General features: G+C 37.0%; 13 protein-coding genes and 1 non-coding gene across 14 annotated transcripts; 6 read left to right on the plus strand and 8 right to left on the minus strand. All coding sequences in view use genetic code 12, as the record gives it.

The window, feature by feature from the left end:
- Nucleotides 1–363: 363 nt before the first annotated feature.
- On the minus strand, nucleotides 364–1,065 carry DEHA2E07502g (DEHA2E07502p; the record flags this gene model as incomplete). Its single annotated transcript, XM_459637.1, has 1 exon — nucleotides 364–1,065. One exon carries the CDS (start codon nucleotides 1,063–1,065, stop codon nucleotides 364–366), a length of 702 nt encoding a protein of 233 aa, XP_459637.1.
- Nucleotides 1,066–1,368: 303 nt separating this feature from the next.
- DEHA2E07524g (DEHA2E07524p) lies at nucleotides 1,369–3,246 on the plus strand (the record flags this gene model as incomplete). Its single annotated transcript, XM_459638.1, has 1 exon — nucleotides 1,369–3,246. One exon carries the CDS (start codon nucleotides 1,369–1,371, stop codon nucleotides 3,244–3,246), a length of 1,878 nt encoding a protein of 625 aa, XP_459638.2.
- Nucleotides 3,247–3,875: 629 nt separating this feature from the next.
- DEHA2E07546g (DEHA2E07546p) lies at nucleotides 3,876–5,540 on the plus strand (the record flags this gene model as incomplete). The annotated part of the gene is made up of 1 exon (XM_002770390.1): nucleotides 3,876–5,540. One exon carries the CDS (start codon nucleotides 3,876–3,878, stop codon nucleotides 5,538–5,540), a length of 1,665 nt encoding a protein of 554 aa, XP_002770436.1.
- Nucleotides 5,541–5,672: 132 nt separating this feature from the next.
- Nucleotides 5,673–6,452, minus strand: DEHA2E07568g (DEHA2E07568p; the record flags this gene model as incomplete). The annotated part of the gene is made up of 1 exon (XM_002770391.1): nucleotides 5,673–6,452. The coding sequence occupies one exon, from the start codon at nucleotides 6,450–6,452 to the stop codon at nucleotides 5,673–5,675; it is 780 nt and encodes a 259-aa protein (XP_002770437.1).
- Nucleotides 6,453–7,553: 1,101 nt separating this feature from the next.
- DEHA2E07590g (DEHA2E07590p) lies at nucleotides 7,554–8,921 on the plus strand (the record flags this gene model as incomplete). The annotated part of the gene is made up of 1 exon (XM_459641.1): nucleotides 7,554–8,921. The coding sequence occupies one exon, from the start codon at nucleotides 7,554–7,556 to the stop codon at nucleotides 8,919–8,921; it is 1,368 nt and encodes a 455-aa protein (XP_459641.2).
- A 607-nt stretch (nucleotides 8,922–9,528) lies between these two features.
- DEHA2E07612g (DEHA2E07612p) lies at nucleotides 9,529–10,899 on the plus strand (the record flags this gene model as incomplete). The annotated part of the gene is made up of 1 exon (XM_459642.1): nucleotides 9,529–10,899. The coding sequence occupies one exon, from the start codon at nucleotides 9,529–9,531 to the stop codon at nucleotides 10,897–10,899; it is 1,371 nt and encodes a 456-aa protein (XP_459642.2).
- Nucleotides 10,900–11,674: 775 nt separating this feature from the next.
- Nucleotides 11,675–13,033, plus strand: DEHA2E07634g (DEHA2E07634p; the record flags this gene model as incomplete). Its single annotated transcript, XM_459643.1, has 1 exon — nucleotides 11,675–13,033. One exon carries the CDS (start codon nucleotides 11,675–11,677, stop codon nucleotides 13,031–13,033), a length of 1,359 nt encoding a protein of 452 aa, XP_459643.2.
- A 163-nt stretch (nucleotides 13,034–13,196) lies between these two features.
- DEHA2E07656g (DEHA2E07656p) lies at nucleotides 13,197–15,038 on the plus strand (the record flags this gene model as incomplete). Its single annotated transcript, XM_459644.1, has 1 exon — nucleotides 13,197–15,038. The coding sequence occupies one exon, from the start codon at nucleotides 13,197–13,199 to the stop codon at nucleotides 15,036–15,038; it is 1,842 nt and encodes a 613-aa protein (XP_459644.2).
- Nucleotides 15,039–15,095: 57 nt separating this feature from the next.
- DEHA2E07678g (DEHA2E07678p) lies at nucleotides 15,096–16,715 on the minus strand (the record flags this gene model as incomplete). Its single annotated transcript, XM_459645.1, has 1 exon — nucleotides 15,096–16,715. The coding sequence occupies one exon, from the start codon at nucleotides 16,713–16,715 to the stop codon at nucleotides 15,096–15,098; it is 1,620 nt and encodes a 539-aa protein (XP_459645.2).
- A 379-nt stretch (nucleotides 16,716–17,094) lies between these two features.
- DEHA2E07700r lies at nucleotides 17,095–17,202 on the minus strand. Its single transcript has 2 exons — nucleotides 17,166–17,202; nucleotides 17,095–17,131 (listed from the first exon to the last, which is right to left on the minus strand). It is a non-coding gene; the product is annotated as a tRNA-Pro (tRNA).
- A 155-nt stretch (nucleotides 17,203–17,357) lies between these two features.
- Nucleotides 17,358–19,325, minus strand: DEHA2E07722g (DEHA2E07722p; the record flags this gene model as incomplete). The annotated part of the gene is made up of 1 exon (XM_459646.1): nucleotides 17,358–19,325. One exon carries the CDS (start codon nucleotides 19,323–19,325, stop codon nucleotides 17,358–17,360), a length of 1,968 nt encoding a protein of 655 aa, XP_459646.1.
- A 598-nt stretch (nucleotides 19,326–19,923) lies between these two features.
- DEHA2E07744g (DEHA2E07744p) lies at nucleotides 19,924–20,385 on the minus strand (the record flags this gene model as incomplete). Its single annotated transcript, XM_459647.1, has 1 exon — nucleotides 19,924–20,385. The coding sequence occupies one exon, from the start codon at nucleotides 20,383–20,385 to the stop codon at nucleotides 19,924–19,926; it is 462 nt and encodes a 153-aa protein (XP_459647.2).
- Nucleotides 20,386–20,480: 95 nt separating this feature from the next.
- Nucleotides 20,481–20,714, minus strand: DEHA2E07766g (DEHA2E07766p; the record flags this gene model as incomplete). Its single annotated transcript, XM_002770393.1, has 1 exon — nucleotides 20,481–20,714. The coding sequence occupies one exon, from the start codon at nucleotides 20,712–20,714 to the stop codon at nucleotides 20,481–20,483; it is 234 nt and encodes a 77-aa protein (XP_002770439.1).
- A 688-nt stretch (nucleotides 20,715–21,402) lies between these two features.
- DEHA2E07788g (DEHA2E07788p) lies at nucleotides 21,403–21,558 on the minus strand (the record flags this gene model as incomplete). Its single annotated transcript, XM_002770394.1, has 1 exon — nucleotides 21,403–21,558. One exon carries the CDS (start codon nucleotides 21,556–21,558, stop codon nucleotides 21,403–21,405), a length of 156 nt encoding a protein of 51 aa, XP_002770440.1.
- Between the last annotated feature and the right edge of the window lie 327 nt (nucleotides 21,559–21,885).

The raw sequence follows: 21,885 nt of genomic DNA on the forward strand, positions 1-21,885 counted from the left end.
AAATAAACTAATATAATGGTCCAGTTCTATCGAATTTGTGATATTATTTTGCTTTCTCTACTCGAGTAAACAAGAATACCGGTCTAATATGAGCTATCTTTGCTTTAGTCTAATCAAGAAGTTCAGCTATTACCGTCTGAAATATCGCCAGACGGGCCTTTTTTTTTTTTGCTGTGAGCGGCCCCGTTCACAGTGATACAAAGCCGTCGTCGGCTTAAGTACTAATCTGGTAACATTCCGGTTCTACTGGCCATATAAAATAGCTTCATGGAATCTTCTATTGCTACAGTAAACAGGGCGTAAATACTTTTGAGTTGTTGTGTTATGACTATGTACATTTTAAGGGTTAAAATTATGTATTTATTAAGCAGTTTGTGATTCTAATTCAGATTGGGATTGTTGTTCGGATTGTTGTGCTTGTTGTCTTAAATTGGCAAATTCTTCGACTGCCTTAGCCCTCAATTCGTCCAACAATATAGTTTGATCTCTTGGGTTGAATGGTGGTAATGTGTCATGTTCAACCAAATCAGATCTCCAGTGAGTATCTTCACCTTTTCTCCATAAACTCTCCCACATCACAGAGGTGCCTTCTAATTCAAACTCGTCTATGACATGCGATAAGTCGGCCACTGCTTCCTGCGAGTATGTTGGTCTATATTGGCCGGAAAACCATACGTTTCCCTCGTCATTCTTTTTTCTCAATGCCTTGGCTTCCTTCTTCTGCACCACGTCTCTCACTTGTCTTAATTGGACCAATCCTTTGTATGCAGCAATGGCGTATTCGTAGTTTTCAAAGTTGGCAACACACATAATCCTCCATAAATCATTTCTTCTGCTCGGTTTTCTGTTTTCCCAGTTTGGTCTGGTGAATTGTTCATCAATTTGATCTTGGTGGAATGCTGGCACCTGCGAGTACAAAACTTGTCCCGAAAACAAATTCTTGAACATGAACACCTGTGGTGCCATATTTAAGTTAATCAAGTCCTGTTCCGTCTTTTCTCCCTTGGCTATTCTAGCTCCTAAAATTTTACGGGTCTTGAGATGATCTAAAAGATGCTTTCTCATCCTTTTTTCCGCTCTCATTCGCATTATAGGCATCTTGTATTATATTTTTCTCTGTTCTTCTATCAATAGGTACTGTTACAGATCCCCGTTAAGTCAAATACTTCTTTTAATCACCTAGTATATGACGCTGAAAATTTATTACTGTACGTCTTTGTGAAAAATAAAAGCGTGCGAAACTCAAAACCATTTTTTCACCTGAATCCACGTGACCTACTATCAATATGGATAAACTACTATGGCATCTACTATCCTATTAGTCGAAGAATACGGATAGATCTTCATGGAATCATTGTACGTGTTGCCATGTCTAGTTTCGTATCTTCCTTTTTTGGTTGCATTCCGTTTATCGTAACGTTTATATTCATATTAACATGGGCATATACATTCATATTTCGTCAGAACATAGTACAGACATATTCAATACGAAATCACATACCGAAGGGTCAAATCAACGAATATATAAGGCGAAATATCAACGAGAAGTATGGCACGGGATTGATGGAAGTTAATGTTGAAGGAGTTGAAGATGATGAATACACTAATGTCGATAAACGCAATATGTATGGGGATAATAATAATTCGTTGAATCGAATTATTGGGGTGGTATTTAGCCTTACGTTTTCGTTTAGTGTGGAATTGATCATTCTTATGATGTGTGAGCTTATTGATCTATTTGACGAGCGTGCGAGGTTGATTTGCTTTAAATTTATTATCAACTCGTTGGTATTTCTCTTGACATGCATCCAGCCGTTCGTGATGATAAGCTTGTTTCTCAATGAGGAGCTCATACCTATATCACAGAGCAACTTGAAGCGGACATACACTGCTGCGGCGTATATAGGGTGGTTTTTTATCCTTCACAAGTGTGGGGACCTTTCGCAAGCATTCACACCCGATAAGACTAGTTTCGGAACAAAGACGTTGATCGAACGAAAAATCAATGAAATCTCCATTGCTGGAATTACAACTATGGCTATACTATCGGGTGTGGGATCCACGTCCACGCCTTTCAAAGTATTTTCAGTAAGGCGGATTTTTTCATATTTCAGAAATGATGGCCTTCACAGCAGCCGTAAAGTGGAAGTGAATGAGGCGGATTTAAATAACTTTATTCAGTCCTATAGTCACACCAGTTCTTTGATTAACAAGAGAAAGAGCGAATTAAACAATTTGCAAGTTGTGAATGGTGGTACGGTTTACAATCTACCAAATGCTTCATCGGACAATTTCCTTCTGTATAACAGTCACAAAATAGGCGATCTCGGCGGAACTCCTAAAAAGAATAAGTTAGGGGGGTTAATTCATAAAGTCCAGTCATTTGCAAGCTTATCGAGTCTCTCGCTAGACAAAGAAAAGCTGGAAGAGAAAGAGTTACGAAATGAAATCGATTCTATGATATCATTGAGGCAGCACATCTATAATGATTTAGTTAAAGCTCTTTTCAAGTTTTCACACGACAGAGAACACGTTCAAAATAAGAATAAAATATGGGTTAAAGCAATAAGTATATTTAATGTTGCATTTGCAATATACTGTGTTTATCGGATAATTAACGTTTTCATTATTAAACAGGTGCTACTGTTTTTGAGAGAGCCAAATCAAGATGACACGGGTATAATAAACGATTACGATGATGATGCGGCTTCCAACACCGATGCATTAGCCATAACAATTTCCAAATTAATTCTCTCTACGACCCAAATCTCGATGCAAGAAACTCAATTGGTTAACCAGATAAGCTTAATATTATCTGGAAGTTTATTTGTTTGTTCGTTTTCGAATGTGTTGAAGACGTTCCAGTCTTTCACCAAGTATTTTCCCTCCATCACCAAAATTTCTCCCACGACAAAGGATTGGTTGAAGAACTTGGTCATCACAGAATTATTAGGTATCTATGTTATTTCGACGGCAATTCTAATTAGGACAAACTTGCCAACAAATTTATCTAACCAAATTTCAAAAATTCTTTCTTTAACAGGAAGTTCAGCATCAAATGCATTGCTCACTTCTGCGAAAGAAGTCAAGTTTATAGACGATTGGTTTGATAAGGTATTTGGCATAGCATGTGCCTCCACATTAATAGTCTTCGCCATTAAATTATTTATAGATGATGAGGGAGATGATATATATGACGAAGAGATGATGCTAGAAGATAATGTTGCTCCCTATAAGACAGCATAGTTGTTAATAAACGGTTCCAATTGTCTCTTAGTGCGCAAAATCTATCTAACTTTAAAATACTTCGTGAGCGGACTTTGAACCTTTGGCAGTCAAGAGGTAAACACTGTTGTATATCATGATCCACATGCAACTCATGAGTCTACTATCAAGTCACTGCTTTAAAACGAGACCTGTTTTCTCCGTCTAGTGCCTACTTCCTATTGTTCCTCGGAACATAAAAGACATAGACCTGTATATAGACCTATATTCTAGAAAGACTAAGTCCGTCCAACACATACGACCTGTAAATAAAGGTAATATGGCCTAGCCAAGACAGAAACCCTGGAAATAGGGGAATCGATTTTATGAGGTAGAATATCGCCCAGTATACATCCCGGTTAGCTATTGTGAACATTGAAAGGTCGAAAAATCATATGCTAAGTATTGCAAAGAAGTATTTCAATATCAGGAGATCCAATATATCCAATATATCCAATATGTGCGATTCGGACAAGTTATGCACCTTCGGAAATAGAACAATGTGTCTAACAGCCTATGCAATTTTCTATACTGAATAATTGCGGAGACCTATAGATATATAAGTAAGAGTATTTCATCAGAACTTCCTACCATGAAAGTAAGCGAGGAAAATGTCAGTAGTTGAACTTACTAAACAATCACACGAGGAACCTTATAAGTTTAGGATCAATCACGATGATGCTCAAGCTGTGCTTGGGCCATACGCAAAGACCCCAAAAGATGATAAATTACCGGAAGTCCACACAACTTCAAATGTTGCTATATTGGGTGCTGGTTTCTCGGGTATAGCCTCTTCATTGACATGCTTGAAGAATTTGAATGAGACTGACTTTGTTGTATTTGACAAGCATGATAATTACGGGGGAACATGGTACGCCAATACGTATCCTGGATGTGCATCCGATATTCCTGCTGTATGGTATTCATTTTTCAACGAGTTGAATAGCAATTGGAGTAGATTACAGCCTCCACAATATGAAATGGAAGAATATATCTTGACTGTGTGTAAGAAGTACGACTTATACAAACATGCTAAGTTTAAGACTATTATCACCGCCATTGACTATAATGACGACGAAGGTACATGGACGTTGACAGGTAGAAATATTACCAACGGACAACGTATCAAGCACACCTCGAGAGTGCTTCTTTGCTGTCAAGGTGGATTAGTGACTCCACAACAATTGCTTGCTCCAGGAATTGGCAACTTCAAAGGTGAGTACCTCCATTCAGCGTTATGGGATCACAATGTTTCCTTCAAGGGCAAGAAAGTTGTCGTTGTTGGTAATGGTTGCTCTGCAAATCAGCTTGTTCCAGCTTTATTAAAGGACTATGAACCTAAGAGTATTGTGCAAGTTGTTAGATCAAAGCACTACATTATGCCACCTATTCCAAAAATCGTTCATTTAACATATAGGCTCTTATCCTTCTCAAGAGTGGGAATAGTCTTCGTCCGTTGGTTAATTGCAACCTTTGCAGAAGCAAGGTTCCCGTTGTACAAGGGTAACGGTATTTTGGCAAGATTCGTTCGTTGGGTCAATACCCAGTACTCATTATTTTATATGAAATCGGCATGCCCTAAGAAGTTTCAATCTATGGTCATTCCTGATTACAAGATTGGATGCAAGCGTCTTATTTTTGATTATTCATACTTGCCATCGTTACATGATCCTAGAGTGGATATTACAAACGAGTCTATCGATCATGTCGATGAGCATTCGGTAGTCATGAAAAATGGTGACGTTCTTGAAGCTGATATAATTGTTGCTTGTACAGGATACGACGTGCTTCAAAGTTTTGGTAACTACAAAATCAAGGGTCGTAATGGGACTGATGTTTCGAAAGTCTGGAAAGAAGAAGGACCATCTGCTTATGAAACCATTCTCATCAGAGACTGCCCTAACTTGTTCATGATTGGGGGTCCAAACTCTGCCACAGGCCACTCTTCAGTGGTTTTAGCGATTGAGAATGGATGTAAATATTTTTCGAAAGTGGCACCAAAGGTCTTATCTGGGGCATGCAAGTCTATTTGCGTCAAGTCCCTGAGCTATTATAATTGGTTCCATACCACGCAAAAGGAATTGGCCAGATCTGTGTTTGGAACTAAATTCGGTGGGTGTGCTTCGTGGTACTCAGAGGGCGGGATAAACTCTACCACGTATCCATACTCCCAGTTGTCGTACTGGTGGAGAATGAGACATCCGAAGTGGAACGACTTGGAGGTTGAAACCCCATATGACTGGAACAAATCAGGGTCAAAGGCCAAGGCCGAATAGAAAACAGGCATATAGAATAGTATGTATAACTTGTCGTATATTTATTAAATGAAACCATACCCTAACTATATAAAATGCAACCGGCAATCAACGCCAGCGCCTTGATAAATAAAAGAATGCAAAAAGGAGGAATTAGCACGAAGAACTGCTCTTGGTATTGACCAACTTGCCCTGCCAGCTGTAGTACTTACTCATGTCCACATGGTGCTTCCTACCGTTGTTAGCCTCGTACATCGAGCAACCGTACATCGACGCATATGGAGGCGTATACAAGTGTAATGACACCGAATACTGGTCTGGAAGTGGGTTGGAGATCTTGTGAAGTCCTATAGCATCCGAGATGTAGCCCACCTCGTCGCGGTGCATCACCGTCTCTTTCTTGGGGTCCAAATGGTGGCCCTCCTCCGTTGGCACATCATAAAGTGACTCCTGTAACGATCCTTTCAAGATCTTCATGCAGCAATGGGCGTTGGCGTGGTCGTGAATGGCACTAGACCTCGTAGGACTCCAAACCAAAATAAGCAAGTTGGCATTCCCGTTAATATCAACTACACCATTTCTAGTGTACGGTCTCGACTGGTCGTGCAACGCATACTTCCCCCATTCCTCCTCGTTCGACTCGTACTCCTCCATCACCTGTTTCACTCTCTCGATGTCCACGTCCTCTGACGCGAGGCCCTTGCCCGATAAGATACCCTTCAATTTGTGTATCAACTCCCCAAGCTTATTATCGGGCACCTCATCTTCTTCCCCATCCTGTTTCCTATCATTATCTCTCTCAACCCTTTTATCGGCATTTTCTTCCTTTTCCTCTTCCTTTCTGTAATCTCTATTTAGAGGCTTCATATGACTTCCACAAGTGGAACCCCCCGCTCCTGATACCTTGTGTCCTAATTGATTAGCGACCAACATATTAGTTGTGTATGTGTATATTCTGATAAACTACCTTATGTTACAATTTGAAAGAATATAATGTAAATTTAATTGTATAAGTCCAGGTATTTTGTTTGTTATTCAATAAATTCCCCTCGTACAGAAGGAAAATTCCTTCTTTATATAATTAGTACCGATTATCAAACTTAAACCGTCGGCGGGCCTACGAGCGGGTCCGTGGTCACAAATTGAGAAAGCGATTACTGTATCGGGATATTTTGGTGTATACACGCCGTTAAGTTAACACGTCATCGCCCGCTGGACCAAATACGGCCGTCCGATAGGCGGGCGATGGGCCGGCTTTGAGCCCAAAACTAACGCAGCCCCGTTGTCGGGCGGCACTTGCCATATTTGGTATTAGACGAAGTTAATAATAGAAAGTTAGGAACTAGTAGAGAGAAATGGAATTGGCCAAGAGCTAGTGGAGAAGTAGTAGAGAACAAGTAGAGAACAAGTCGGACATAGTAGGAAATAGTGGGAAATATTAGGAGCAAGTAGAACTGATAGGAACTGTTGGGATATTCATTCATCGTTTCATATACTATTTTCTGTTTGGTCCGAACAATTAATCCCTTTGTACTCAAACGATATATACGTATACGTAACATGTTGCGAATACGTGCACGGCAATCGCATTGGTTTCAAGAAGTGTGTAGAATACGTAGATGTAATCGTTTCGACATACGCAAATAGCTCCCAGAGTCATAGAAAATACCTCTTGAGCCGAGCCGTGCAGCCGTCACGAATTGCGTTACAGTCATACAACTGCAGACGTATATTAAGGCCACATTCCCCCTTATCCAAGAACCCATAGTAGAACCTATAATCTAAACCTAATCTGAACCCAGTGTTCCGTCTACTACATATTATAAATTGTTAGGGTGCTTATATAATCAAAAATAAAAAGAACTGTTTAGAGTCATCATCACACTGTCTAGAATCATACCCTAACGTATTATACTTACTACACACGTTAGACCTATTGATACATATTATAATACATATTATAATAGAAAACGTTACGCACGTTATACGAAAGAAAAAAAAAGTCGCTTATCTAGATTCTAAATCGAAGGTTTGATGTCATCGAATTCAACGGTCAATTCGAACACTGCTTTAAAGTTGGAGCCACAGCTGACAGGGTGTGGCGATCGGACGGATACGAGCGCTATTAGGCGTCTTGGACATGCTATCGAACACAAATTAATCAAGGGTTTCACTCCAGCATATTTTGTCACTGTCATGGGCACCGGGGTATCCAGTGGCATCTTGTACAGATTCCCATACCCTGCGAGATGGCTCGAGATTTGCGGGTACATAATGTTTGGTATCGGAGTCATCTTTTTGCTACTGGCATTTGTATGCTTCGTGGTGTCCATGTTGCGGTATCCGCAGAAGTTCAAGGCATATCACAACGATCCGGCCATTGCCCCATATATGGGATGTTTGCCCATGGGTTACAACACATTGGTGAATTTTCTCTATTACATTACGGGTACGGGGTGGATCATTGGAATATTGGTCTTGTGGTGGATCTCGGTGGTGCTATCGTTGTATACGGCGTGCGTGGTGTTCTACACTGCGTTTCTCGCTAAACGTAGATCGGGTGCCAATTACTTGGATCCAAAGGAATTGCATGCTACTTTGTTATTGCCCATCGTCACTCTCACAGTCGCGGCCCTGTCAGGTAATGCATTTGCCCTAGACTTGCCGTCCGTCGACTTTCAGGTCACTACAATGATCGTAAGCTATATCTTGTGGTCCAACGCCATCTCCTTGGCAGTCATTATCATTTCCGTGTACTATTGGAAATTGTTTGTATATAAAATACCTCCCACAAATATTGTGTTCACCAGTTTTTTGCCCATCGGTGTCCTAGGCCAAGGTGCATTCTGCATTATATTGTTTGGCAATAACGTTTATACGTTAATTGTCAAACATCACGACACCCTTTTATCGTCTCATTATTTGCATTTTCCAAAGGAACTCGACCTTTCTTCCGTGGCCACATTAGGAATAGGCATCTCGGTGGGCCAAGCTGTGTTGATCATTACGGCGATGGTGTGTTTGTTTCTAATCTCGTTTGGATACTTCAGCACTTACATTGCAGTCATCTCATGTATTTCAAAAACGCTGCCATTCACCAAAAACTATAATATTGAGTGTGCTTATAACCCAACAAGCCTGAACCGTATCAAAAAATTACTTACAGGTTTCATTGCATTCAACAGAACATATTGGGCAATGACTTTCCCTCTAGGTACTATGGTTTTATCAAATAACGAGTTATCCAAGTCCTTTGGTGGCTTGCGAGCATTCCGAGTTATAGCCACTATATATGCGGTGGCCTTGCTAATTATCACTATTGGCTGTATCTGTGGGGTAATTTATAAAATTGTATGTTTTGCCAAATACACCCTCTATGGTACATGCTATGAAAAAATCTAATAACCTATTTATTTTGCATATATTTAATCTAATATAATAATTAATACAGCCTAATTTAAAATAAGGATACTCACATATGTATATTGTAACTTATAACATTCTGAAGAAAAGCTTTTAAAGAGTTATTAAGACGATTACAATATAACCTAAAGGATTATGATCACAAGAATCTACATTTTTACAAATTTTTTAAATTTATCAATAAATGCTCTCGATGGCATATGCATAATTCAATTGTAGACCGAAGTAATTTTCAGGTTCGTTCAATGGTATGACTTGAATACTATACAAACTATGGGTGCAAATTGAAAACATATTATTATTCGCGGATTTACAACATACAGAAGGCATCTTCAGGCATCCTCATAGTTGTTCAATCCAAACTCGGTTGAATGGAATTGATAGCCGCGGAAACGGGGACCTGCGCAACCAGACCTTCTTTGATTATTTTGACATACTTAATAGAATTATACAATAGGCCTCTATGATGACTAATACAATTGATGCAATCTATGTCAAACTTATAAAGTAGCGTAATGGGCTATAGAATACACCCATTGCACTAAATTAGCAACAATATTGAAATTCGCTTAACCGAGTCTGTATTATGCTGTCTTCGAATGCAACAGCTGAGACTAACAAGAACTCTGAAAGAGAGCAGGATGTAGTAATATACGAAAGAGAATCGAATAATAATATAACTGGACGGTTGAGCTTCGCGGTAGACCAGAAATTGATCAAAGGGTTTACGCCAGCGTATTTTGGGGCCGTGATGGGAACTGGGGTTTCGAGCTGTGTTTTGTACAAATTTCCATACCCATCAAGATGGCTTGAGATATGTGGGTGTATTATGTTTGGGATTGGGGTGGCATTTTTGCTTGTGACAATTGTATGCTTCGTTGCGTCCATATTGCGATATCCAAAAAAATTCGCAGCCTATAACAGTGATCCCACCATTGCACCTTTTATGGGAGGCTTGCCCATGGGAGTCAACACTTTAATAAATTTCCTTTATTACTTGACAGGTGATAAGTGGATCATGGGAATATGGGTATTATGGTGGATATCAGTGGCGTTATCATTATACACAGGGTGTATTGTATTCTATAGTGCATTTCTTGCAAAAAAAAAGCCAAGTTCCAATTACTTGAATCCGAAAGACATCCATGCGGCTTTACTTATGCCTAGTGTCGCCTTTACTGTTTCCGCCTCTACGGCCAATTTATTGGTCGCAGACTTGCCTTCTCTTGACCTTCAAATTACTACTATGGTCGTAAGCTATGTCTTGTGGTCCAACGGTGTTATTTTAACATTCATAATCTTGTCCATCTACTATTGGAAATTATTCGTTCACAAGATACCTGCTACTAACCTTGTCTTTACTAGTTTTTTACCCTCTGGTGCTGTTGGCCAAGGTGCCTTCTGTATTAATTTATTTGGTAATAACCTATATGACTTGATGATAAAGCATCACCACAGTATTTTTTCGTCTCATTATTTGCATTTCCCAGTGGAACTTGACCTCTCTTCAGTGGACACATTAGGAGTAGGGATTTCTGTGGGTCAAGTGGTATTAATAGCTACTGCAATGATAAGTTTGGCTCTTATCTCGTTTGGATATTTCAGCACTTATATCGCTGTCGTCTCAAGCATTTCAAAAATATATCCTTTCACCAAGAAATACAATCTTGATTTTGCTTACAACCCATCGACTATGAACCCTTTCAAAAGAATGTTTACAGGTTTTATTGCTTTCAATAAATCTTACTGGGCAATGACTTTCCCATTTGGCACAATGACTATATGTTGTAACGAATTATCGAAAACATTTGGTGGGTTGAAAGCATTTAAAGTAATAGCTACCATTTATGCAGTCGCATTGCTAATTGTCACTATTGGTTGTTTATGTGGAGTGGTTTATAGGATCCTATATCTTGCAAAATATGCCATTTATAGCACCAACTACGAAAAAATTTAATTGTCTATTTTATTTGCATATAATTAATATAATATAATCTAACTTATAACGTTAGATGCTGCCATTACAGTCTATTCCTTGGCTTATTCACTTCAAATTCAATTGACCTATATTACATAGAGGGTTTTCAGTTATCACCTTATATTCTTAGTGATCTGGTTTGAGCCGATTTGAAGATATATTCTATGCTACCGTGTAAATGCTGCAAAATATGATTATACTCTGCAAATTTAGCTCAACGACTTTTAATTTTGACATCAAGATTTGATTCTAACCGATTTTACAAACGACCCAACCTATCTGTACAAAATACTATATGCTAAAAATAAATTATCGGTATATTATTCATCGTCCTACCTTGAACAGGACCTCATCTATGGGTATATAGAATAAAGATTGCATTTAACTCCGTACAAATTTTGACTCAGAAGATTTTATCACACCATATCTTGTGACAACAATAGGCATTCTCAGATGTTTGCATACAAGTTTATATATAATATAAGGTATTGAAATGGGGTTGGAGTAGCTACTGCTTTTCGGTATATGTCTCGTTGTAATATCCGTGGAACTCGCATCTTATATAGCATTCCGTCATTTATCATGATATCGTTCACCATATATTAAGTGATTTCAATAATAGATTTGTTACTATTTTTTACGAGCTTGGTCTTACATTAGAATGCCGATAACGTAAATTAGAACAGAATTATCTTACGTAGCACCTTTACATCAGTGAATTTTTACCGTTTGCTGAAACGACCTCATTTTCATGATGTCTTTGAACGCATCAGAAAGCACAGAAAAAGATATTGAACGAAAGCAAAATTTGCTAATTACCAAAGGAGAATCGAACCTGAGTATACTTAGACGTTTTGGAGTTGCAATTGACCAGACATTGATCAAAGGATTCACCCCGGGTTTATTTGTTACTGTTATGGGTCCAGGAGTATCGAGTTGCATTTTATACAATTTTCCATACCCATCAAGATGGCTCGAGATATGTGGGTGCATTATGTTTGGGGTTGCCGTGATATTTTTGATTGCAACACTTACCTGCTTTGTTGTATCCCTATGGCGGTATCCGAAAAAATTTGCATCCTATACTAGCGATCCTAAGACCGCACCTTATATGGGATGCTTGTCAATGGGATACAACACCTTGGTAAACTTTCTTTACTTCTTGACGGAGAACTGGGCCATCGGTATCTTCGTCTTATGGTGGATATCGGTGATATTGGCATTATATACGGCGTTCATTGTATTCTATAGTTCCTTTCTTGCCAAACAGAAATCGAAGTCTAATTACTTGGACCCAAAAGATTTACATACAACGTTGTTGTTACCCATGGTCACACTTATCGTGTCTGCATCTTCAGCTAATCTATTTGCTCTTGAATTACCCTCCGTTAACTTACAGATCATGACCATGATCATAAGCTATATCATGTGGTCCATTGGCATTATGATGGCAACAATAATCATCTCTGTGCATTATTGGAGGCTATTCGTATTCAAGATACCTCCCACGAATCTAATCTTCACTACGTTTTTGCCCAGTGGTGTTTGCGGCCAAAGTTCATATTTCATTCTTTTGTTTGGCAATAACATCTATAAGCTTCTAGTTAAGCACCACGACACCTTATTATCGTCGCATTTTTTGCATATTCCTGGCTACATGGATATTTCATCCGTTAACACGCTAGAGATAAGCATTTCCATGGGCCAAGTAGTGTTGATAATCGCCGCTATGGTCGGCCTATTCCTTCTCTCGTTTGGATACTTCTGCACTTACGTCGCTGTGATCTCATGTATTTCAAAAATACCGCCTTTCACCAATAACTACAATCTTGAGTATGCTTACAATCCATTGAGCCAGAATCCTTTTACGAGAATATTTACAGGCTTTATTGCATTCAATAGAACCTACTGGGCAATGACTTTCCCATTAGGCACCATGGCTTTATCCAACCACCAGCTTGCAGAAAATTTTGGTGGCTTAGAAGCATTTCGAGTTATGGCGACTATATATGATGTAGCATTATTAGTTATCACAGTTGGTTGCATTTGTGGAGTGGTTTATAAAATTATATGCTTTTCGAAATGTGTCTTCAATGGTACAGACTATAAATAAAGCTAACTCATTCTATGTAATATTTATGTATATAAACTAACCCAATACAATACCTTAAGTATAGTATAGTTGGTATCAATATTGAACAACAGAAAACGCGCGATATTCTTGCAAGTATTTCGTTGATATACATTGATTTACATTCTTTCTTATCATTTTAACTATGAATTTATCGATTACGCTACCGTCTAAGGCTAATCATCTAGAGAAGTATAAAGATCTTAGTAAGTTTTTGTTCCACTTGCATTCATTACCTGTACGAGATATTATATTTTTTGATGAGTCAATATTAGGGTTCATCATTTTAAAGACCCCCCCAAATACTCAGAGTTATAAACCATCTAAGGTATTCGTCGACATATCAATTTTACTGGCAGATATACTTGAATCAAAAGCAGATATCGAAAATGATAAGTTTAATTCCAGTATTATAAATACAACTTTGGGCTCTGATGACATTATCTTTCAAGGTGAGAATAATGATGAGCACTATATAATATGGAAGTTTGAGGTGCCTGTAACATATCCAAAAAAGAAAGTTAATAACCCAAACGTACTGTTTTCATGTTTTATAAGTGACAAAGAAACAAAGGATAGTCCGATCAATGACAGTGGACCCATTGCTGAGAAGAAGTTGGCCGACTATCAACCGAGTTATTCTAGAAATCTTTTATCCGAATTAAATAACCAAGCGAAGAGTGCTGAATCCAAGTATCTATTGACTATAGAGCCGGATGTGCAAGAAACTCAACCGTCCATAATAATTGACGAAAAGCTGGCATCTATTCTAAAAGCTAGCATAACCATACCAGTATCGGTGTCCTTGGTTATTAAACTAAAATCTACAAAGCCTGCCGGAAGAAATAACATCCTATTATCTTCATTGAATATAGAACTGTCAGAGGAATTAATCAAGCTTTTGAGCGAACTGAAGGAACATTATTACTTCAATATCTTGAACTTGTCGTTAGACTTTAAAAACGGAACCATAGATGACTTAAACTCATTCAAGGATAAATTTCCTATTAATTTTAAGCTAATTGACTCGGTAAGTTTATCTTACAGACTTGTAAATAATGAATTCTTGGAAAAAGATTTAAAGCAATTTGATAACACTTCAAATATGAATCAGTTTTCGAAATCGATTAGCATAAGACTTACATTACAAGTTCAAAAATTCATTCCAGATCTAAATACATTTGAAGACATAAGTAACGTAATAACTACCAGCTGGTCACCGTTTTTGGATTTCAGTATAATTGCACCCCCAATTAATAATTCGTTAAAAACCACCACAAACTATTCTCAATTCCAGTCACTGCCTAACTCACAGCCATTCAAGTATAATAACGTCAAAAAAAACAATTTACTAAAACCGAAAGTTTTATCATCACAAGCATCTATAACTAGTGGAAATCAAATTAATACAGGGTTTTCGAATTTTAATATTAATAGCACCAAAAGGCTTAGCAAGGCCTTGATTTCTTCATCATCTTCTTCAGTTACAGTTAACTTAACGACTAGTAATAACTCTACCTTATCTGGATTAAAGTTAACGTTTCAGGGAAAGCTTAATTTAAAACTAGGGGAAATCGTGAATTGGAATTTACAAGCGATTAATAATTCACCCAATAAACTAAATTTATCATTAGTTGTCCAAAATCCAATAAATCTAAATTATGGCCAAAAAAATGCTAATACTTCAAATAATACGTCATCTTCCAATTTGTTGAACTCGACTTCTGACAATAAAGAAATACTAGTATACAATAAAGTTCAACTCTTTTCGCTATATCATTCGTTGAAATTAAATACCAGCGGAATTATAATTTTAAATAATGACATTAGAATAGGACCTTTAGAACCTAATAGTGTTTTCGAAACAAATCTCAATCTTATTGGAATATCTCAAGGTATTTTCAATTTAGATGGTATCAAGATATTTGATACCTCTAGTGGCGATGGTTTGGATTTCGGTAAATTGGTGGAGGTTTTTGTTGTCTAACTCGGTGCATTTATTACATAAATATATTAAACCTATGGACTTGATTCACAATTCTATTTAATTTAATGGAATTGTTTTATTAAAAAATTTTATTGGATCTAATTTATCCTTCGATTGTCTATGGTACTCTTTGAAATGTCTCATGTAATTGTTTAATGGCTTAGATGATGCAGTTGTTTTCGAACACTCTGTTCCAACAATTGCATAACAGCAAGGACATACAACGCCACATCTTTCATGTTCATGGGCTTTCGTTCTTCTTTGGGTATTTGTCTTTTTAATAATATAGATCCCATAATATATAGGGTTTGGAGTCAAGTAATTATCGGTATATACGCCATGTGTTAAGGCAAGATGCTGTGAATATGTTGAAGTTTTTAGGTTTTTAAAGTTTATATCTGGACAGTAAGGGCATAATCCACATCTTGTTTCATTAAAGGGTAGACCATTCGTTTCGTCTATCTCGAACCTTACGTACTGTGGTTCGTATGGTTTAGAAATATGAAAGTTAGGATTTAGTTCATAACCAACGTTTTTATAGAAATTTAGAATGGAATCAAAATTCTCCCTGACGTATCGATTCCTCTTAATGCAACAAATACTGTGTTCTCTATTAACTTTTAGTTCCAATAGTTTACTACTCAATATTTCTTGGAAGTTATATGGTTCTTCGTTTTTCGCAACATTAATTAATCTATCACTCGTTTCCAAATAGCTCTCAACATCAATACCATCATAGCTAAATTCCCGTTGAGTGCAAAGCCTATTCTTACTTCCCTTAATAAATCTTGATCTCTTGCTTTTTGAAGTATTCATACATTCATTTTCTGGTAATGCAGGGTTAACATTCGGTTGGGGGCTCGCAGAGAAAGAATTTGTAATAAAAGAAGGGTTAATAATATTGGGAGATACTATTCCAATATCTAGATTTTGATTACCATATGTATAGCTGGATATATGGCTAACTTCTTCTATTTTGAAACATGGCTGTGAGAAACTTTGTAATTCAATAGGATTTGCCGATGAAGTAAAGATTTCGTCTTGGCTTCTATTAGTAAATTCAGAATCAAAAATTCTATCATGAATCAAACAACTATCAGCTTCACGTTTAATATAAGAGCCATTAGTTTTACTGACCTCATTGCAGTATTCATTTCTTCCAGCAATTATAGATCCAAGTGGATCATTCGAGGCAGTATATGCATCTAACTCAGATTCTGGGACTAAATTATTATGTCTCTGAAATAATTCCTTAGAGCTCTGTACTTTTTTAGCAAGTGTGTAAGGCCTTTCGGATCTATGGTTACTATTCTCCCACGTATCAATTCCCCTAATGTCCGATCTTGGTTGATGGTTAAGCCATGCATTGTGATTAGAAGAGCTATGTGGCCTTTCCCCAACAAAATCTTCAAATAAAAAAGTTGCAAAATCCTGACCTTGTGAATGATACTTGGTTTGTGAGGTATCTATAGTTTTGAAGCAAGATTCAACTATAGTACCAAACAGATCCTCATTATAACCGGAAAATTCCTCAGTTAGAAAAGATGAGGGTGTAGCCATGGTACTACCATTTAGAAAGTTGAAATTCATATTAATTAGCAATAATGAATAGAGTGAAAACAATTCGTATAGTATAGAAGAGTTGTATTTATTTGCAATTCTAATGTCAGCTTTCATTTGTGGATGCAAAAACCATTGCAGCTCTTATTTAAATTAGGAAATTCTCGTGACATTAGCTTTTTACATTTGTTGTAAATATACTCTTGTGTTTACGGTCTTTAAGGCGTATTACTACTTAATAATAGTTTTAATGGATGTTCACAAATACATATTAGTTTCTATTTCTATTATTTGAATATGCACCTCGTATTTGCAGAAATAATAAAAAATTGCATAGAAATATAAATAAACATGAGACTCTCAGGATGAGACTCAAAAGTTGATACAATAGATATAGAAGATAGCAAATGAATCACTTTATATTAATAGAGACCAACTGGTAAATTATACCATATATGGTCAGAATAGTTATGATATGGTAAAAAAAAAATTAAATGGGGCGAGCTGGGAATTGAACCCAGGGCCTCTCGCATGCTTGTAGAAATCAATTTAGTTTCCTAAATCGTCGCCCAAAGCGAGAATCATACCACTAGACCACACGCCCAATTTATATAGGTCTGAGAAAATACAGTTTCACATATAATTGCAATAGAGTTAATTTTATACTTTATTTTCGACCTACATTCAGATTCCTACAATATTTCACAATAAAAAGCAACTTCGAGAATATATAATTCTAAATAGAAACTATACGCTTAATTAGGCCTCTGATTGAGAGTCAAATGGAGTAAGCTTAGAAGTACCATCAGTCCAAGAAACATTATTGTAGGCAATATCTTTAATAGCTTCGACAATGTCTTCAAGAGAACCTCTAACTTGCTTAGTAGAATCTCTATCTCTTAAAGTAACAGATTCATCCTTAACGGAATCAAAATCAATGGTAATACCGAATGGCGTACCTAATTCATCATTTCTAGCATATCTCTTACCAATAGAAGCAGAGGAGTCATCAACCTTGAATGGTACTTGTTCTTTTCTTAAGAAAGCGGAGATCTTCTTAACAATAGGCTGTAATTCGGCATTAGATGACAATGGGACTAATAAGACTTTAGTTGGAGCAACTAAAGGTGGAAGAGATAAGACAGTTCTGTCCTTATCTTCTGGTCTTGCCCAGAATTGATGTTCGAAAATAGAGTAAAGAATACGGCCGATACCGAAAGATGGTTCGATAACATTAGGGGTGAATTCACGAATATGTTCAGTTCTCTTTACCTTCTCAATCTTGACGAATTCAGTATCTAACTCAATGCTGTTTGGAATCGAGTCAATCTTGAATACAATCTTATTATTTTCATTCAACTCCTTGCATAAATCTTCTAATTCACATTGGGTTCTTGCTAATAACCAGTTTTCAACAGTTCCAGCATCCTTTCTGAATTTTGGACCGAACTTCTTTTTCGCAATGTTGACCTCATATTTTTCAACGAGGACAGGTTCAGGTAATGGTTGTCTTACAACTAATTTTTCATTAGTTCTAGCAGAATGAACACTCAAATCATAAGCAGATCTATCAGCACATCCGACACATTCGATCCAACCATAAGAAGTGTGTAATTCGGCATCCCAACAATCAGCAGCATAATGGGCCATTTCATTTGACATATGTTGTCTGAACCTTAATCTAGAAGGATCAACACCGATTTTAATTAAGAATGAGTAAATTCTGGCTAAGAAATAACCTAAGGTTTCATTATCAACCATACCAGAAGAAACAGCTTCGCCAAGAGATTTTTCAGTTAATTCATTAGAACCGGATTCCTGAACACCCTTAGGTAAAAACTTCAACTTTAAGTCTTTGATTTCATCAAACCTACTGTGGGATTTGTTGTCAGGGTCGACATAGTGTTCAATTTCAGCCATCAAGAATTCACGAACTCTCAACAAACCTGCTCTAGGAGAAATTTCATTTCTGAAAGACTTACCAATGGAAGCAGAGGCGAATGGCATCTTTTCATTGTTACAGTCTAATAACTTGGAGAAGTTTAAAAATTGACCTTGAGCTGTTTCTGGTCTCAAAAATCCCTTCAATTGACCAGAAGGACCAATGGCAGTCTCGAACATCAAGTTGAATTCAATTGGAAGTTCTAATGGGCCATCAGTAGCCGGGTTATTAATCTTGTACTTGGTCATTAATTCACCTAATTGCGAGCCAGAGTAACCATCGATTTGAGCCAAGACATTTTCGTATTCCTTGACGACCTCGTCATCTAACTTGATGCTCTTGATTTCCTTAACCTTCTTCTTTCTCTTCTTTTTATCGGCATCTTCTTCTTCACCTTCATTTATAGCCACACCTCTTGCTGCTTTGTCACCCTTTAATCTGGCTTCCAAGACTTCTTCAACCAAGTGGTCTGCTCTGAAAATTTCACCTGTCTTTAAATCTCTGCACATCCAATCTGCGAATTTATCAACATGTCCAGAAGTCTTCAAAACTTCATGAGGAGTCAACATCGTACAGTCGACTTCCAACATATCTTCTTCTAAGATGAAGTGCTTTCTCCACGTATCCATAATGTTAGCTTGTAAGGCACATCCTGGAGGACCATAGTCATACAACCCTGAAACACCGCCGTATATTTCGAATGCTGGTGCGAAGAAGAATCTTCTCTTCAAGACCTGTTCTAAAGATTCCCTTGAAAATGGAATTGGAGTTCTACTTGTTGACATATTAGCTCTAAGAACACGAAAAATATTTCTATTCAACACTTTTGAAATCTCAAAGACGTTTATTTAATCGTATATGTATTCGAATACAATGAATTCGTCCTTTGACTCATCAATTCTTGTGGATCGTTGGTCAAGAATCATTTGAGTGACAAAAAATCTGAAAAATCATTTCGGTAATTACACATACAAATTTATCCAATACTACAGACGTTATCCTACAAGAGGTTGCTTCGAATGGCTAATGGAGTTCGTCTCTCAATTGTGGGATGTATTAAACCGAAACATGCATAAGGGGTATATTACAAAATAAAGATGACTCAGAGGAGCTATAGGAAGAGGAAAGCCATCAGGTCGCAATACAATTACGAAATCTCTTACATGCCCTATTCAAGCCCTATTGCAGATCAGCTAGTGCAGGGATATGTGTATGATAATAAAAATATAATAATAATATACAAAAGGCAATATATGTTCATGAATTGGTTTATAGGAGCAAGATAATAGACTTTAATCAAGTTGGAACCGCTAATATTATGCTTTCAATAGGTAATATTGGTGCTCAATGTTCTTTCCATAATAGATTGTGATACAATTAAGTTCAGACGTTAAATTGAAGCAACACTTTACTTTTTTCAAGTTGTGTTGTGGCTGCCGTATGTGACTCGGAGCTCATCTCGTCAAAATCTACCTCGTTAGAAGTGATATCATCAATTTCGTAATTACTATGGGTGAAGGATTTGTCATTAATCAGATTTTTACTCTTTTGTGTGGCTGGGTCACCTTGTGAATCATTATCATGGGTATACTGCCGAAATATGCGTTTAAGAGATATGATGTCGTTCGATATATGCTCTTCACTGCTTGGATATTCCGATAACCCAAAATCAATCAAGGAAACTATACCAGACTCAGAAACTTGAATATTAGTCTCCGTAACATCATTGTGAGAAATTTCCAACAGATGGATTTCGTCGAGTCTTGATTTAATAACATTATACACTTTGTCCCTATTCCATGCTTCGAATGGTAATTCTTTACCTAAATATTCAAAGATATGCATTTGTTGGCCAGAAAGACCATTCCAATACCTGGAAACTATAAGTTTAGGAAATTTTGATGCAAATGAGAATTCCTAATTCTTTTATTAATTTCAAGTTAATTGAAGAACATATCATAATAACATTTTGTATCAGGAATAGTAAAACATGCTAAATCATTCTCTTTCCATAATTGTTTAGAGTAGTGGTACAATTTGACAAACACCGTTGATAGGAGGCTCAGTTCTAAACTAGAATAAATGTTTGCTGAATCGTAAACTACTCGACAATATGTATTCCCCTGAGTTACATCACAGTTTACTTTCTCGGTGTTTTCTTCCATTTTCGCCATTTTGAGGTTTGGATACTACCAGAACCTAAATGTCTAGGAAGAACATTCTCAAATGGATCCGACCTATAGGTTTTGTGGGCTATAGTAAGATCTATCTTTAGTCTCATTTTCGTATTAAGTGTATCAGTTTCAATGCACAACAGTTTCCGGATCACTGATGATATAGTAATCTATGACCATTTGTTTATTTTTAATGTCATATTTGAAAAACCCTGAAAAGGATTGATGGTCTAATATTAAAACTCCGTGCCGCAAAGGAAGGCATAGGTGAAATGTTTCCTTAGAACTAACGCAGATAATACGCTAGGGTACCACATTTTGTGTGAATACAAGTGCTCAGTCTGATGCGTCATTCGCCTGGTGTGTTTTATAGCTTCTCTTAGATCCTCCAACCCTTGGAAGAAATAATATTTTTCTGTTTTGAAATCTACTCACCTAACCCGAAACAAATGTCAGTATAATGCCCATCGGGGTCTGACTTTTTATCATCAAGTGAATAATATTAGGATCTATTATATTATTTTTATCTAACGGGGGCTTAAGTATGAAGCACTTCCAAAGCTGTGGTGCTTATCACATATATCACGGTAAAGGGTTTGAATTGGCCCAGATATTGAGCTATTAAAGTATTCTTGGATATGATGCTCTACATGCACAGGGTTTCCTAATGGATAAAAATAATATTGATTTAACATGGGTTACAATTAGTCGACTCATTAAAAGCAGTATCAAGCGTAGCAAGAAAGCTATTCTTAAACCGATCACTAGTCATCCTTTTAATCTCAGCTTTAACCATTGCTTCACTGATATAGACAAGAGCCAGATAATCAGGAACTGTGCTCATAAAAATGGACGCACGGCTTTTGGTCACTAACTTCTTCTCAGTGAGCTCTGCTGTTCCATTATTTCGACTCCGCAATAAGTGAGTATCCAAAGAGAATCTTGTGTTCTTTCTTCATCGTTCTGGACACTTGCGCATAACTTTGGATTCACCTTCATACTTGTCTACCCGATTCATGAATGCTAATATCATCGCTATTTTCGCCAGAGAAGTACATGTCATTATTCCTATTTATTATGATTAATCCGTTATCTTTAAAATCACAGACTATATAATCATATATTTATACTCAACATTTACTTGAACATAATAGCTCATACTAACACATAA

The sequence above is a fragment of the Debaryomyces hansenii genome, assembly GCF_000006445.2.
Source record: "Debaryomyces hansenii CBS767 chromosome E complete sequence".
Lineage (NCBI taxonomy): Eukaryota > Fungi > Ascomycota > Pichiomycetes > Serinales > Debaryomycetaceae > Debaryomyces > Debaryomyces hansenii.